The sequence below is a fragment of the Aythya ferina genome (assembly GCF_964211825.1).
Source record: "Aythya ferina genome assembly, chromosome: 6".
In the NCBI taxonomy this organism is placed as follows: domain Eukaryota; kingdom Metazoa; phylum Chordata; class Aves; order Anseriformes; family Anatidae; genus Aythya; species Aythya ferina.
This window is the reverse complement of record NC_140303.1, coordinates 36,676,651-36,692,422: the sequence shown is the minus strand read 5'-3', so window position 1 is coordinate 36,692,422 and position 15,772 is coordinate 36,676,651. Positions and strand designations below refer to the sequence as shown.

General features: G+C 35.8%; 1 protein-coding gene across 1 annotated transcript in view; it reads left to right on the top strand.

The window, feature by feature from the left end:
- LRP1B (LDL receptor related protein 1B) overlaps positions 1-15,772 on the top strand; it is a 542,116-nt gene that overhangs the window by 279,821 nt on the left and 246,523 nt on the right. Inside the window, exons 8-11 of the mRNA XM_084523375.1 lie at positions 6,850-7,072; positions 9,421-9,592; positions 11,613-11,756; positions 13,167-13,403. Coding sequence (XP_084379501.1) covers positions 6,850-7,072; positions 9,421-9,592; positions 11,613-11,756; positions 13,167-13,403 — 776 coding nt within the window. The remainder of the gene's footprint in view (positions 1-6,849; positions 7,073-9,420; positions 9,593-11,612; positions 11,757-13,166; positions 13,404-15,772) is intronic.

The window sequence follows — 15,772 nt, the reverse complement described above, 5'->3', positions numbered from 1 at the left end:
ACATGACACTGGAGAAACTCCTGGTTGTTACTCCTGCTAAAATACTAAAATAGCATGAATTTTCAAGGTGAAGTTATTCTTACAGTGTTGGATGCTGCATTGTACTAGGAAAAATAAAATAAAATAATAATGATAATAAGCCCAAATCCAAAGGGCTTTTGCCCAAAATGTAGCAAATGTTTTAAATTTGATGTGTAAGCAAGTACCTAAGACTCATCTGGTACGCTAATGACCATGGTTCATTTACCACCATGTGTCAAGTCAGTGTGGCTGATATATTTTCCTTTAGATGCAGATGAAAAAGAGAACTACTGAGTCCAGGAATGAGCTTAAATGTCAAAAAGGAAAAAATGTTCCTGCACCATGCTATAAAACATACTATTAATTAAGTGCAATTTTATTTAAATCAAATTACATTCATTTAGGTTACATGCAGAAGAAATCATATACAAGACTACATGACAGTCCCCTTCTGAGCATACAGCTAAAAGATCACCCGATACCACAAGCTTTAGTTTACCAGTGGAGCATTTCACAGATATTTTCATGCAGTCATTTTATTTAATTAGCTGATCACCTCTTCCAAAGAAGGTTCCCTGTTCATCACAGTCTGCATAATTTTAGTTATCCTGCAGTGTATCTTGCTGTATTTACAGTGTGTCCTAGAGTGTATCTGGCTGGTGCCAATCAATTCCAAAGGTCTGCTTATTAGTTTTAAAACAGGTTTTATTATTATTATTATTTATTTCATGTTATTAAATTTCATCCCATATCTGATACTCTAATTCAGAGTTTTTCCCATGCTGTAATCCCTCCTCAAAGTGAGAAAAAAAGCCGATAACTTGGCGCCACTCGTACATTCCAAAGCATACAGTTAGTTTTTTTTTTCATTCAACAAGACTTCTCCCAAGATTAACAGAATATCTTAGAAGCTTTCTGTCTTGATAATGATCCTTTTGGTGTAATTTCTGGAAATTAAATACCCCCCTTTCAACTCCTATTGAGATATACTGCAAATCTTTTCCTTTAATCTGAATAGATCTGGTCCACGGCAGTAACTTTGTCTAAGAAAGTGGCCTTCTCTCTGTATACATTATATTAATTTACACCTGCTGAAACTTCATTTCATTTGACTCTGCCCCATGAACCACCAAGCTCTTTCTCATTCTTCCTTCAAAATCTACCCCAGCAGTTTCCATCTTTTTGAAACTAAGCTAGTGAACCTGTAAGTACTTCAGAAGAACAACTTTTCTGGTTCTTCAGCTTAAGTAAAATGTGCTATCTTTTAAATGTCAGTACATTTGTAAGCCTTATTTTTTTTCCTACCACGTAGTGCTTATGCTAACAAACCCTTATCTCAGGTAACAGAAAACCAGAGGAAGAGAGAAGATGTGGAGGCAGAAAGTGGTATTTTCACTGTCATTTGACTGCTGTGTGGCATTTTCCATGGGTTGGGCCTCACTGACAACAGTGTAAACGTGAGCTTTAGGTAACCCTATAGGATGTGGAAGCAGAGGAAAAACCTTGAGTGAAAATAGCATATCAGTTACTGGGAAAGTTGTGGAGGTGTGGATTTCTTTGAGACAAGCAAAGTGCCGGTGCTGGTCCAGTCAGTCAGGCACTGTAAGAGTTTGAAGGGGTCATTTGAGATCTGGGCTTTCTCTAATGACTCCTAAAACTTAGGGCATCTGGAGTGACACAGGTGAGAGGACAGGGAGAGACCGAGGTACCCCACGAGAGAGTCTGAGGCACCCAGGTCTCCTCCAGCCCTGGCCTGAGGATAGGCTGTGACTGTTTTGCTACCCAGCCCACTCATTCATTTGGTCCTAAATCACAATGTGCAATCAGATATGTGATAGTTTATTTTCTACATTTGTTTGTCTTGCTTGAGCATTCCTGAAACTGTCCTTTGCTTGTTGTCATGGGGGATTTAGGTTACTGTATGATAACACATTCCAGTTCCAGAGATGCATTGAAGGAACACCTGAGGTTTAAGAGCCAACTTGGGAGTTAGAGGATCTATAAGAACTACAAATAGGCTGGCTTGCATGTTGTCCAGGGAACAATTTAAAGTCTGGGACCTGGCAGCTGAATACATAAGCTTCTGGACATGGTTACGAGTGTACCTCTTTCCTATTACAAAGAGGAATGAGAGATTGAGGAGGGTAATAAAGAATGAAAAATAATAATGACACAAATAAACTCAACCGTGAAGCACAGTTGTATGTGTCAGGAAAAAAAACTTGCAAATTGTTTCATCATACCATGTATTGTTCCATGCATTTTTTATTTTTCTTTGCCAGAGAGTTGCAGAATTGTGAGATTGTGTCCCCTGAAAATTGTCTGATTGTGCTATCCATTATATGGCTTCTTAGGTGCATAAGAAGTTAAGATTTCTGTCATTCAAATGGCCAAATGTAGCTTTATGATGGGCACATATTTCTTTCAAGGCTAATGAGATAGGCAGATCATGAATGCTGTGATTGAAAGCTTGGAAAAGAGAAGTAAGTGACAAAAAAGAAGTTGGGGGAAATAAACAACAGCGATAAGGGAGGCATATCATGTTTTACAGCTGAAGAAAGTAACTATCTGGGTCTGAAAGGAAATTCCTATTCAGGACAGATGTCTTCTGTCAGAAAAGAGCAGCAGGCCTCTTAAGACCCATCTTACTAGTTGGGGGAGAGGGTGATGGGAAGGGAAGGGAAGGGAAGGGAAGGGAAGGGAAGGGAAGGGAAGGGAAGGGAAGGGAAGGGAAGGGAAGGGAAGGGAAGGGAAGGGAAGGGAAGGGAAGGGAAGGGAAGGGAAGGGAAGGGAAGGGAAGGGAAGGGAAGGGAAGGGAAGGGAAGGGAAGGGAAGGGAAGGGAAGGGAAGGGAAGGGAAGGGAAGGGAAGATGAATCTGTTACCACAGGTATAAGAACAGGGACTGGGAAACCCACTGTTACTGTTGTCTGCTGATGGCATTCTTTAGAATTTGTTTTTATTTGGTAACATGACTTTACTGTTGTTTGCAGTCGATGGGTTTGTCATTTGAAGATATTTTGAAATGTTACAGAGATTTTGTTGTTCAGATGGTGGGGGAGTAATCCCTGTTTTTTCCTAGCTGAAATCACTCTTATTGGAAAAACTCCAACCATAAGTTTTTAAGACTTAGCTGTTCAGTTATGGAACGGGTTACACTTCATAGCCTGAAGAAAGTCATCTGAAAACTGGGAAATCAGCAGAGGGAGGAGGATGCATGTAATAGCTGGTGATAGGATGACTGTAAATCAGCAGTGTAATAGAGCTGTGAAAATAGCAAATGCCATGCAGTGATGGATGAATCTCCAGCAGATGCAGGGAAGTTACGGTGCCTTTGTATAGACACCAGCAAGCTCCTCTCTGGAACACCGTATCCAGTGCTGACCATGCACTGGTCAATAACATGACCTAAAATTGTAATAACTGCAGAGAAGGGCAACATAAAAAGCCTGCCTTATGAGATGAGACAGATTGACTTTGTTTGCTTAGCTCTAGCTGCTCAGTAGACAGTGGAAGAATTTGATTGCCATAGAGAAATACATCCAGAGGGAAAGACAGGTGAAAAGAACTGTTTAAGCCAAATATGTGTGCTGCAAAAATCATTAGATTATAATTTAGTCTTGAAGAAATTGTCATTAAAATATTAGATGTAGATTCATACCTGTTAGAACAAACCATTCTGGAAGAGAATTCTGAAAGAATCATTGGGACAAAACAGCAAAATACTTTAATGAGTTTGAGAAGTTTGAAAAAAGAGTAATATTTGATGCCTGCAAAGCACCTGGACTTGATGAAGAATATGACCCCTCTTAGTCTTAATTACCAATGAGCAGAATATGCATCTTGGACAGTTTCAAGGAGCTGGGAGATTATTCAGAAATTCTGTGCGTGAAGATGTCTGGAACTCTCAAAGAATGAAATGCCTTAAAAAAAATCAGTTTACTGCCATCATTTTTACTATTTTGTAGCTGCCCCAGACAGCATCCTCATTGGTAGTCTCAGGTTATAAGGGCTGTAGTGAACACAGGTCTCCGTGTCCCTGTTAGAGCTGGTCCCTCAAGGTCAGTACTAATGTGTAGTGCTTGGGTTGTACAGGCAAATGCAAATGGTATTCATTCTGAAATTGCTCTGTGACTTGATGAAAGATTTCACCATCCTCTGCTGAAAATGGATAAGCAACTCCAGCATCATTTGTGAGCAGGAGAATTAGTCTAAGTTGCAATAAATACCACTACAACATATTTTTGAGAACTCCCAAGGAAAGGAAAGACAGTGTAATTGTGGGTCAGCTTCATGTGTTAGAAATGCAATTCTGATTTAAACCTCATTCTAAAAATCTTTACTAGTATTAAAATACAGAATTGTATTTCAAGATTACATGGTAAAGTATCTAATTTCCTTAATTTAATTTTCAGTATGCTTTGATCATACAACAGCAGTTAGGCAATTATTTTCTTGTTCTATCTTTTGCCTCTATATTAAAAGATAAAGTTTTATTACTGTCAGTCTTCAGGAGAAGAGTCCTTATTTTTAAAATAAAAAGTATCTTATTTACACATTAAGTCATGATAGCTCCCTTAGCACAAATGGTGTTAATGTAAACCAGGTATTTAGAAAATTAAGAAATGACCTCACCATCCCTGAAAGGTGGACAAGCAACTTAAATTAGATTCTCTTTACTGTATCTATTTGTTTTGACATACATTTTTTTTCTGAACTAAAAAGAGATCAGTTGTAAATGGCCCAGAGAGAAATAGCTGCAAAAGGCAAAGAATTATCATTTCTAACTTGTGAATTAGTTTGTTTTCTGACATCACATAGAAACATTAATCTTGTGCAAGAATACTGTGCACTAAGCAATCAAGTGAAGAGTCAGCTTGAAGTCAAGCTTCAGGTCTTTGTAGCTGCTCTGCGTATGTACGTATATATAAAAGGATCTATATATACACCAACAGAGATATACATGTAGGTGTGTATATATATATGCATAAGTATACACATATGTGTATATATATATGCAGAAATGCATACAGATGTATGTGTGTTTGATCTCAGCAACAACACAGTTTGGTTCTGTGATTGCAAAATGAGCTTTGATTTGAATAATTGAATCTTGAGATACAAAGTTCCATTAAATAATCCACATCTGATCCCCAAAAGTAAAGATTGTCAACTAGAGTACATGTAATGCTTTAACAACTTATTTTAAATGTAATAGGTATTGATTTTGTTATTGCTGATTAAATACATATACACACAGATAGTCACATAGTTTTTTTTGTTTGTTTGTTTGTTTTTTGGCTGTTTTCATTCCAAATGAAATATTTGCTTTGCAGACATATTTTTTTACTTTGCATATCATCTGTAGCGTGCACATTTTGATTATATGGGCCAGAATGTTAAATGTGTGCTTTTTAAAATGCTCTTAAAGTACAGCTGGGATACAAAATTACAACAAAGGACGAGACAGGAATTCAAAACTATTTTGATTAATCAGATTCCCAGTCAGGAATGGAGTTATCCCTCAAGAATGTTATAGGTAAAGTTTACTCTGCCTTATGGCCTTGTGATGGACTACTTGACCTTTCAAATTCTCCTCAAGTCCTACTTTATGATTCTGTGATCAATTCATTTTAACATTTGACAGCTGCTGTACTTACAGATAATTCTTATGCCTTCAATATTTTTACTGATGTTCTAATTTGTGTATTTTTCCAATGAAACACTCTTTAACTACATTTAAATTGTATTCTTATTTATTTGAAGATATTAATAATAAATGACATGGGTCTCATTTAGCTATTCAGCAACCATGTATTCTTTCTAGCTTAAAACATACTACAATGCTGAATTTCTATGAGATGTTACAAGGCTATAAATTACTGCTTTTCAACATAAACACGCCTTATATAGTGTTGATGCAGTGTTATTACCAGAAATGGTAATAACTAGGAGATAATTCACTTCATTTGCAAATGAAATCCTGATTCTCCAGGTAGTTTAAGTAACATTCCCTCTGGAATCATATTATTCTTTATAACATGTTAAAATCATGACAAGGCGGTCTTTGATAATAAGTGCAATTTAATCTCAAAAATAGTTAATCTAGTTAAAATATTGTCAGGTTAATCAGGATTGATTTGTGTGTACTAAATCTACTGAATTCTAATGAAGTATTGGGTTGAGAATCTTCACTAGGAATTTTTACATCTTAGATAGTTTCCTATTACTCTTAATGGAATGGCTGATTGGATTTGTGGAAATATTTTAAAAATTTTTTTATAGTTGGTAGTCCTGTCCTGAATATTCCAAGGTGATATAAATGCACTACAGCCTAATGCATCTTTAGAAACATATTTTCAAAAGCCTGATGGTGTGGATCACTGTATTTGTAATACCTTGTATGTAACAAATTGTTCTACAAACCATCCAAGTGCTTCATGGTTTTGCCACTCTCTGGTACTTATAACTATCTTACCATATTTTTAATAAATAGTGGATATATAGATATATTTAACGTACTAATATAGTCTCTGTACATATGTATACTGACCATTTAAAAACAAATTGAGTACTACATGAGGGGTGTACCTGTGGTGTAAGGAAATGCATTTAGAACTTCTGTACCTTCTGCTTTAAGAAAATGTCATGTAATTGTGAATTTGCTAGAGGATGTGTTGAATTTTTTGTTAATCACTGATTGTCAGTGTAGATTAGGTACAGACCCTGAAACAACAAAGAATGAAAATTTATTTTGTATAGTGCCACCAGGAGCTTTGCACAATGCTCACACCCTTTGAAACTTACAACATTTTATTTTCTTTCTGCAGAAAGCTTTTCTTTACAGACTATGGAAACGTTGCCAAGGTTGAGAGATGTGACATGGATGGAATGAACAGGACATGGATAGTAGACTCTAAAATTGAACAGCCAACTGCTCTTGCACTAGACCTCATCAATAAATATGTGTACTGGGTTGACATCTATCTGGATAATGTGGAAGTTGTAGACTATGAAGGGAGAAAGAGACATACAGTAATTAAAGGCAGACAAGTAGGTATTTATTTGAAAATGTAAGAAAATTATACCAATAAATGAACATGCATAATGCTAACAGTAATTTGAGATTTTTTAATCTTTTTGCTTCATATGCATTAGACATTAAAAGAACCACCTACATGTTTTGTTTTCTACAGGTTTTTGTTTTTAGCATATTTTGCAACCTATAAACAAACTTCCATTCAGTGCTTCATTAACAATGCACCATGCAAGTCAGTCCTCATTGTAAAAGTCTTCAGGAGAAAAAATATGAGGCAATGGAAATATACTAGGGAATTATTAACGTCAGGAAGTTATCATGGCCAGTTCAGGAAGGGGAGACTAAGAGGCAGAAGAATATTCAAGAAACAGGAGAATAGCAAAAGATATTCATCTTTTCAGACCAATCTGGATGCCCTTATATCATATTTTGTTGATGGCAATGGTGTTTTTCCCAGTTGATCCAGATGTTCAGAGTCATAAATACAAATGCTAAGACCGTATGAGTTTTTGAACAGGAATATATCAATCCAGTAGTGTTGTTTCAGGGTGGAGAATGGAGTAGTAGGTAGCAATTCCACACAGTTGCAAGGCTCATGGAAACTGAGGGAAAATTAGCAAAGACCAAGCAATTGGCTGATTGTTACTTAGATCCTTCGAGCTGGTGTGGGCACATCTGCTTCTGCCTAAGGTTAAACAGGATGTGCAAAAATACATGCAGATACCTATTTACCTATTCTGCTGTAATTCTTTATTTGCTTCTAGGTACATACTGTTTACCAAAACTCAAATAATTGGCATAATCAGCAAAGTATTCTAAAGAAATTTTAGGGATTAAACTTTATTTCATAAGTACAAGCATATCAAAAGGCATGCTTTCCAAATGATACAGCCTTTCTGATTGATAGCCTGGATGGCTTTCAAAGGATTGTTCTTTATAGCAAGCATTTCCAGTCATGCATAAGATAGCTGAAAATCTTTATGAGAAGTAAAAACCGCCGAAACGAATAAATTAAATAAAAATTAATTAAGGCATTATAACGTGCATTGTAAAGAGTCACATTGTTAATATTGTAAATATAAAGCTCTCATGGGAGTCAAATAATAAAGCTTTAAATTGTGTGCAAATGGTAATAGGAAAGAAAGAGGATTATAATGCAGAGGAGAATTCAACAATTTGGTACAGATTCATCATTATTTTCAAGTCTGTTTTCTTTTTTATCTCTGGTCTTACTCTAATTGGATTGTATTTCTATTGGGTCTTAATGAAATACTTCAATTGATTTCAGTTGTTTTCTTTTAAATGGCTAAAAGCAGAATACAATGGCAAGATTTGGTCAGCTGGGGGTAATTTCCAGGAAGGGCTGATGCACTGATGATATTTGATGCACAACAGGTTTTGGATTGTTTTTGTTTTTCTTTTGTGAGGTATGTCTGAATTTGGGAGTAAATCAGCTGAGTAAATACTTTGTGGTGAATAATTTATTGATTACACTAGTAAGATATTCAGCTTGTGAACATCTGCCAGCCAACTCTTGCTTTCAATATTGCTCAGTGAGATATTTTAAATATTCCAAATCTAGAGATCAAGCATAACCTCTAGATTATTGAACACATCATATCTGAGCTGTTACTGGCTAATTGACTAAATTTAGGTAATTTTTAATCAGTGTGCCCATGCGCATCAGAGATGAATAAAATTTTAGAATTTGTTTTTTGAGAAACAAGCAGTAGAGTGTGACGAAAAACATATTCAAGTCTATCAAACAAAAGAATCACAGGTATAGCTTGGTAAACTGTGTCTTTATTTATTTACTTAAAAAAAGAAGGAAAGTTCAGATAGACTATTCTGCACTATTTACCTGTATTTTATTATATCACAATGAAAAAATACATTAATTCAACTCATAAACTCTTTTAAATATCTGTATTTACTAGATTTATTAGTTAATGCTAGAGAATTGTTGTTAATAATATTAGTTAATATTAGGTATTAATAATTAATATTAGTTAATACTAATATAAACTGTTGTGCTTAACACAGTATGCAGGTGTTTTTAATTTAAAAGACAGAGAACCAAGGAAATTCAAAGGCTAAATGAATACAGGTTGCTAAATACTCTTATTTTTCTTCCTTTCTTATATTAAACTTTAGTCACTATAAACTGTCGATTAAAAGAGTGTGAACTACATTTGTAGTGTAGTTTCCGTGTATTTTTTACTAATTTTATCAACATACTGAGAAACTATTTTGTGTAGTTTGCCATGTGCATTTCACATTATTATTTAATGTTCATAAAACATAGCTATACCTACAATATTCAGCCAAAATAATGATTTTTTTTCCTCTCTCTCTTTTCCAGGTTAGGCATCTTTGTGGTTTGGCAGTATTTGAAAACTATTTATATGCAGTTAATTCAGATAACTTCAGCATTTTACAGATAAACAGATATAATGGCACTGATGTTCAGTCTCTTACAAGACTTGACAATGCTAAAGGGATTCGTGTGTACCAGAAAAGAACTCAAACAGCAGGTGAGATAAAAATTCCTCTTTCTAGGAAATTTAAACTGAGTTAATAGGTGAATGTGTGTTGAAGACTATTCTTCCATAAAGATGTCACACAAGGTGCAGTGAAAATCTGACACTACAGCAGAACTCTCTGTGACTTCTTCATCTTCCTAGTCTTCTGTCTTCTTCACTGCCAGTTTTCACCCTTCCCTGACCTCCTATCACTACTGGTTCCTGAACATTCAGCTTGGAGAACGGCCTAAGAGCCCTGGTTTGCAAGTGCTCTGGATCCACACACTCAGCCTTTCAGAATTTAACACTCAAAATTGTTGTGTCCAATACTTCCCACCTGGTTAGGTATCTGACCTTGGAGATTCCTCGTTTCTCTGGACCTGCTTTCTGCACAGGCTATACCCCCTGAGAGAGTCAAAATTCCTTCCCTCAGTCTTTGGAGTTGCCAAAAAGAATGGAGATGTAGTCAGGTAGCCCTCCAGCCTGTCAGCAGAGTCATTGGTGAGACAGGAAATGGTTGTTAAGTTTTCCTTCACTTTGATAAATGCAGTCTTTGACTTTTGTCAAAGAAAACCCCATTTTAGTCTATACTGAAAAACTTTTAAAATCTCAGAATTTTTGGTCAAATAGCAAATTCTGAGGTCCGTATGACTTGAATCATAGGTCTGATTGCATATCAGAACATCAGTATGATTTGTGGGCACTTTGCACAAAGTTAATAAGATCCAAAATGTTAACAATGTTAACAGTAATAGTTCATGAGCTTTTTTTTTTTTTTTTTTTTTAAATATATGACTGATAGCAGTAAATACTAGAATACTTGTTGTGACTGTTGGGATGTAAAAGCTAACACACCAATTCTAGTGATTAACATCAATGTTATTAAAGAGCCTGACTGCTTTTAGAGATGTTTCTGAAGTGATAGCAAACTATAACTGATTGGGTGAACTAATTTTTACTCTATATCTGAATGCATTGATTTTGCAGATGTCAGCCTCTGAAGGAGGCCGCAGAGACTCTCTTCTTGCTATTGGCCTCCCTCTTGTACCCCTGAGGGAGTCAGAGAGGTTGAGTATAGTATAGGAGAGACATGAGCACAGTGTAATCTTTTATTACATCCTGTGATTAATCTGTTTTTCTTGCCCTTTGTTCACTCTGCAGCTCCTTTTGTTTTGAATGGACATGTTTGTTGCTTGTCAAGATTTGCTGTAAAGGCTGTCTGAACTTGGTAGAGTTTCTGTATACCTTTAACAATACTGATCTTAAACCACTGGACTACTTTTTTAAAATACATAAATAAAACAACTAAGAAGCTTGAGGGGAAGGAGAAAGATAGGAAAAGCAGTTTTTGAGCTAAAATACTGTTGTCCTCTTCAGTGTAGTAAATGCAAAATAGAATTATAGTTTTTGTTTTGTTTTGTTTTCTGATCTTATTTACCTTAAATAATTTTTAAAAGTGTATTTTATATATTTATCTGCTAATTTAGAGCTGTGCTTTAGTTGGATTTCTGTCCTAAATATGGGGAAAATGCTACAAGACTTAATTTGTTCTTTAGTTTCTGCACAGGTATCTCCCCCAGAAATTTGCTGTCTAATGTTGTTGAATGAATAGTGAACTGGAATGGGGTATTTGGCATGAGATTCACTCTGCTCTCAAACAAAACAAAACAAACAAACAAACAAAAAGAATCAAACAAACAAATAAAGGTAAAGAAAGTCATATAACTCAGCATAGTGTTGCCCAGCAAACAACTCTATAGAAACTCATTCAGAAAGGAGTTATCCCATACAGCATGGTAGGCTTGATAGGCACAAGATGGTCCTTTGGATATATGCATTTGTCCCCTTTGGGTATCACCTTAAAAAACACCTTATTTTGTAATTATATTGTGAGGAAAGACTTATCATGATAAAAAAAAAAAAAAAAAAAATCCCTTTTTTCCCTGTCTAAATTTTTCTACATGCTGATGCATATAGAAATGTTATCTTACCATAACTGGATTTCCATTGTGCTGTTTTTTGCTCATTGTAGTCAGAAGCCATGCATGTGAGGCGGACCCATATGGAATGCCAGGGGGATGTTCACACATCTGTCTGCTCAGCAGCAACTACAAAACACGGACTTGTCGCTGCAGGACTGGCTTCATCTTGGGAAGCGATGGCAGGTCATGCAAAAGTATGTTACTGAAAGCAAACAGTTTGCCAGATGCTAATATTTCAGGTCTTAGTTAATGTGTTGTTTAACTTGAAATCAATAACAATATGGGCTGTCACATGGGCAGTTTTCAGGTAAAACTGCTTTGCAACGTGTACTTGACATTTGATTCATTTACTCTTTTCACTCCTTAAAATGGTTTCACAGTTCACAGAAGTGACAAATCAGGGATGCTCTTTAAAAGACTTCAAAAAATCATCACAAGTTCCCAGTTTTACTCTTTTTTAAAGTATAAACTATGCATTTATATTTTATAGGAAGAAATTCTTCATTCAGAGGGTGGTGAGGCCCTGGACCAGGCTGCCCAGAGAAGCTGTGGCTGCCCCATCCCTGGAGGTGTTCAAGGCCAGCCTGAATAGGGCTTTGGGCAGCCTGGTCTGGTGGGAGGTGTCCCTGCCCATGGGGGGGGGGGGGGGGGGGGAGGGAGGAAACTAGGTGGTCTTTAAGTTCCCTTCCAACCCAAACCATTCTGTGATTCTATGAGTCTATTTTTGTCTGATTTCTTGTTCAAATGACATTGATTTAGTTCAAAAGAAAGGCATGCAACTAAATGCTTTGATGGATGGTGGTAGATAACTGCATTTGACCTCAGTCAATCTTCTCCCTGTTTGCATGAACAATTCCAGCAAAAAAAAAAAAACAACACTGAGAGGCATTGGGAAAAGAATATGTTTTAGACAATTTTAAGAGCTATACTTATAGTATGAAGTATTAAGGATTTTTGTAAGTATCTTTAAGAAAATCTCCTTAACAAACTTCAGTTATTCGAAATTAACCTACCTAATGAAATTGTAAAAAAAAGAAGTAGGAAATATCAGTATCCATGTTTTGTATCTCAGTATGAAGGAAGTCAGCATGTCAATTTGTTATATTCCTTCCCATCTGAAAGAATTTTACTGTAACTTTTTGTTTGCTTCTGAGAAACTTCAGGTGAAAAAAAAATGGTGTTTTGAATTTGCTGAAGTTTACAGTCTTGTTAGATCTAATGATTGCTTCAGTCGTGGTCTACATTACCCTGATAGATCCTAATGAATTGTAAAATTAAATGTCTGCAGTGCTATATATGTGCATTTTACATTAGATGCAAAGTTATTCTGTGATCTAGCATTTCTTTTCAGTGTGAACTTTTATAGAAAAAATAATTAGATGTAAGCAGCTCACTGAAGTAATTTGTATTTTAATTAAGGTAATGTAATTAGCTAGATTTCTTGAGTTTAGATACCTTTGGAATATATGAAAGTTTAATTTTTGGTATTGAATAACGCTCCTGCTCCCCCACTAATTGTGCTGGTTAATTAAACAGTGACATTATGCACTGTAAAGAAGATTAGGCAGCATCAGTTGTTTATGTTTGTAATCTTTCTTTTGCAGGACCAAAGAATGAATTGTTTCTTTTTTATGGGAAGGGACGCCCAGGAATAATACGGGGAATGGACCTGAATACCAAAGTATCTGATGAATACATGATCCCTATAGAAAACTTAGTCAATCCTCGTGCCCTGGACTTCCATGCCGAAACCAATTACATTTACTTTGCTGATACTACCAGTTTCCTAATTGGACGACAGAAAATTGATGGCACAGAGCGAGAAACAATCCTCAAAGATGGTAGGCAATGCTAACTGATAGTGACATTCAGAGAATCTCACTCAGGAGAAGTTGAACTGACCTTTACAGATAATTTAAAACTTTGTTTAAATCACCTATTGAAAACAGACCCAAACTAGACCTTGAACAGAGTTGGAGACATTTATTTTTTTTAGAACTTCCTATTTATTTTTCTATACTGCAGGAATGCTAAGTTTGGTTAAATTGCTCTGCTGCAAATTCTTTCTGTTTAGCCTATACTCCTACATTTCCACTGCATTCTTTCAGTAGGTACAGTGGATCCATAATGTAATTCCTGTAATTGTTTACTAAACTATCCAATGTCCTTATGAATATTGTGAGACTTCTTACTTACAACCTGTATCACAATGTGGTTTCTGGAGTTTATTCAAGTAGATTGGCAGAGGAAGACTTTCTGTAGTACTATCACTTGAAAACTAATTAGGGGGAAAAGAAAAAAAAAAAAAAAGTGATTTCTCTTTGTCTTTCCTGATGTATTTTTCCTTGTATCTGTGGAAGCAACAGGAAAATCTAAACACTATTGAGAATCTGAACTAAGATACTTGTACTGTATATTATAGCAAGTAGAAAAACTATCAGCAGTTCTCTAGTTTCCACCTCTCTCACCATACTGTGCAGAGTCTCCCTGGTCTAGAGGCACATCTCTTCATATTAAATGCTATTTCACTAACTAAGCCTTTAGTTTGTCAATCCTTCTTTTTCTTTAACAGACATTTTTCATGAAAGACTGCTTCAGCAAGATGTAGCTACTGCCTCAGTTGAAATACATTCTGCAGTAATTATTTTCTAGTACTCAAGAAAAAAAAAAGCAGCATGAATATCCATCTTGCTCTTCATAGAGCTTAACGTCTCTATTTGTAAATTGAAGCTTGAGACTGTGAAAGTAACTAAAATACTTTTGCATTAATGGAGGGATTTTCATTCCCCATGATTCATAACCCATGTTTTAATCCTGCTGTCTCAGAGACAACTCCCCCATTTGCAGCGCTCTGGTGCTTTTTTTGGTATAAGGTCTCTCCTCTCTACAGACCTCAAAGTCTGCATGCAGATCCCTTCAGGAGTAGCTACGAGGAGCTTGGTGATAGCATAATAAATGGTGGCTGTCTGAGTAAATAATGAACACTCAGGTGCCAATCTGGTAATTCTTCACTGTGTGTATGGAAATGGGTAACATACATCACTGAATCTCTACTGCTGAACTTTAACTAAACAACAGACATTTCATTTTACAACAAGCTAATCCAAATGTGGAGTGCAGGTAGAGTGGACAGTATATAGACTTAAACATTCACGGTCATACCAAAGAGTATCCTTGCTGAAAGGTGTCAGACAGGTTGAGGTTAGCCTAATCAAACATGCAAACATGAATAAACATTGTATACCAGATCAACAACTTGATGAGATTCTTTTAAATAATTTTTAACTGTAATTTCTACTCTTCGTAAATACAACATAGCAAAATGCCAAAGTACTGCCAAAAGAGATGTGCATTACTTAATGATGTATTGTTAGTGTTCCTAATATTTAAAAATAAATAAAATCAGTGTCATTCTTTCCTCACTCATTTTCCAGAAGCTTACATTGTTAGTTAGAACTTGATGTATTTTCATAACTTTAAGGAATGTTTAAAGAACACTTGTTAATGTATTTATCATGATTTTAAAAATTAATATGGCCTCCAGCCATACCACCTCAGCTTTTATTTCTGTCAGCTCTCAAGAGCTCAGCAGGGATAGATTAAATCATTCCTTGGTGGAAGGCTACTGGAGAAAATCAGGTGTGTCAGGAGGTGGTTTAATATTCGCTCTGTACAGCATGCTGCTAAGGAGCTCTATCTGTGTCATTTCTCAGATGAGAAGTTGTCATTTTTTGTGACTATCAGGTTTTGCAAGAACAGATATGCTAGCTCAAACAACACTGTAACTCAGATAATTACAGTTTGCCTACATGAGAGCCTGATCCTACAAGCTGTTGACTGGCAATTGAGAACGCTGAGCACCTAACACTGCTGGAGTTTGATTTCCGATACAGCTTCAGCTGTGATTTCTTATTCTTCACTTTGGAAAATAAACTGCTGTGTAGTATTGATAACTGTTTGACAGCCCACAGCAAGGCCTATCCCACAGTTGGCAGCACAACTGCAGTAAGTGTACTTTCATCAGCAACAGAAAATGCTGTAATAAAAGTTTCAGACTTGCTTTTTAAATACATTTTTTAAATTTAAAAAATGGAACAAACCAGAAATTTTTTAAAGGGACTTAAGTATTGTTCAGTTGGACCGCCACAAACACACACTCTCCCTCTTTTATTCTTCCTTTTTTAAAAAAAACATTTCTTTGACTCCCTGA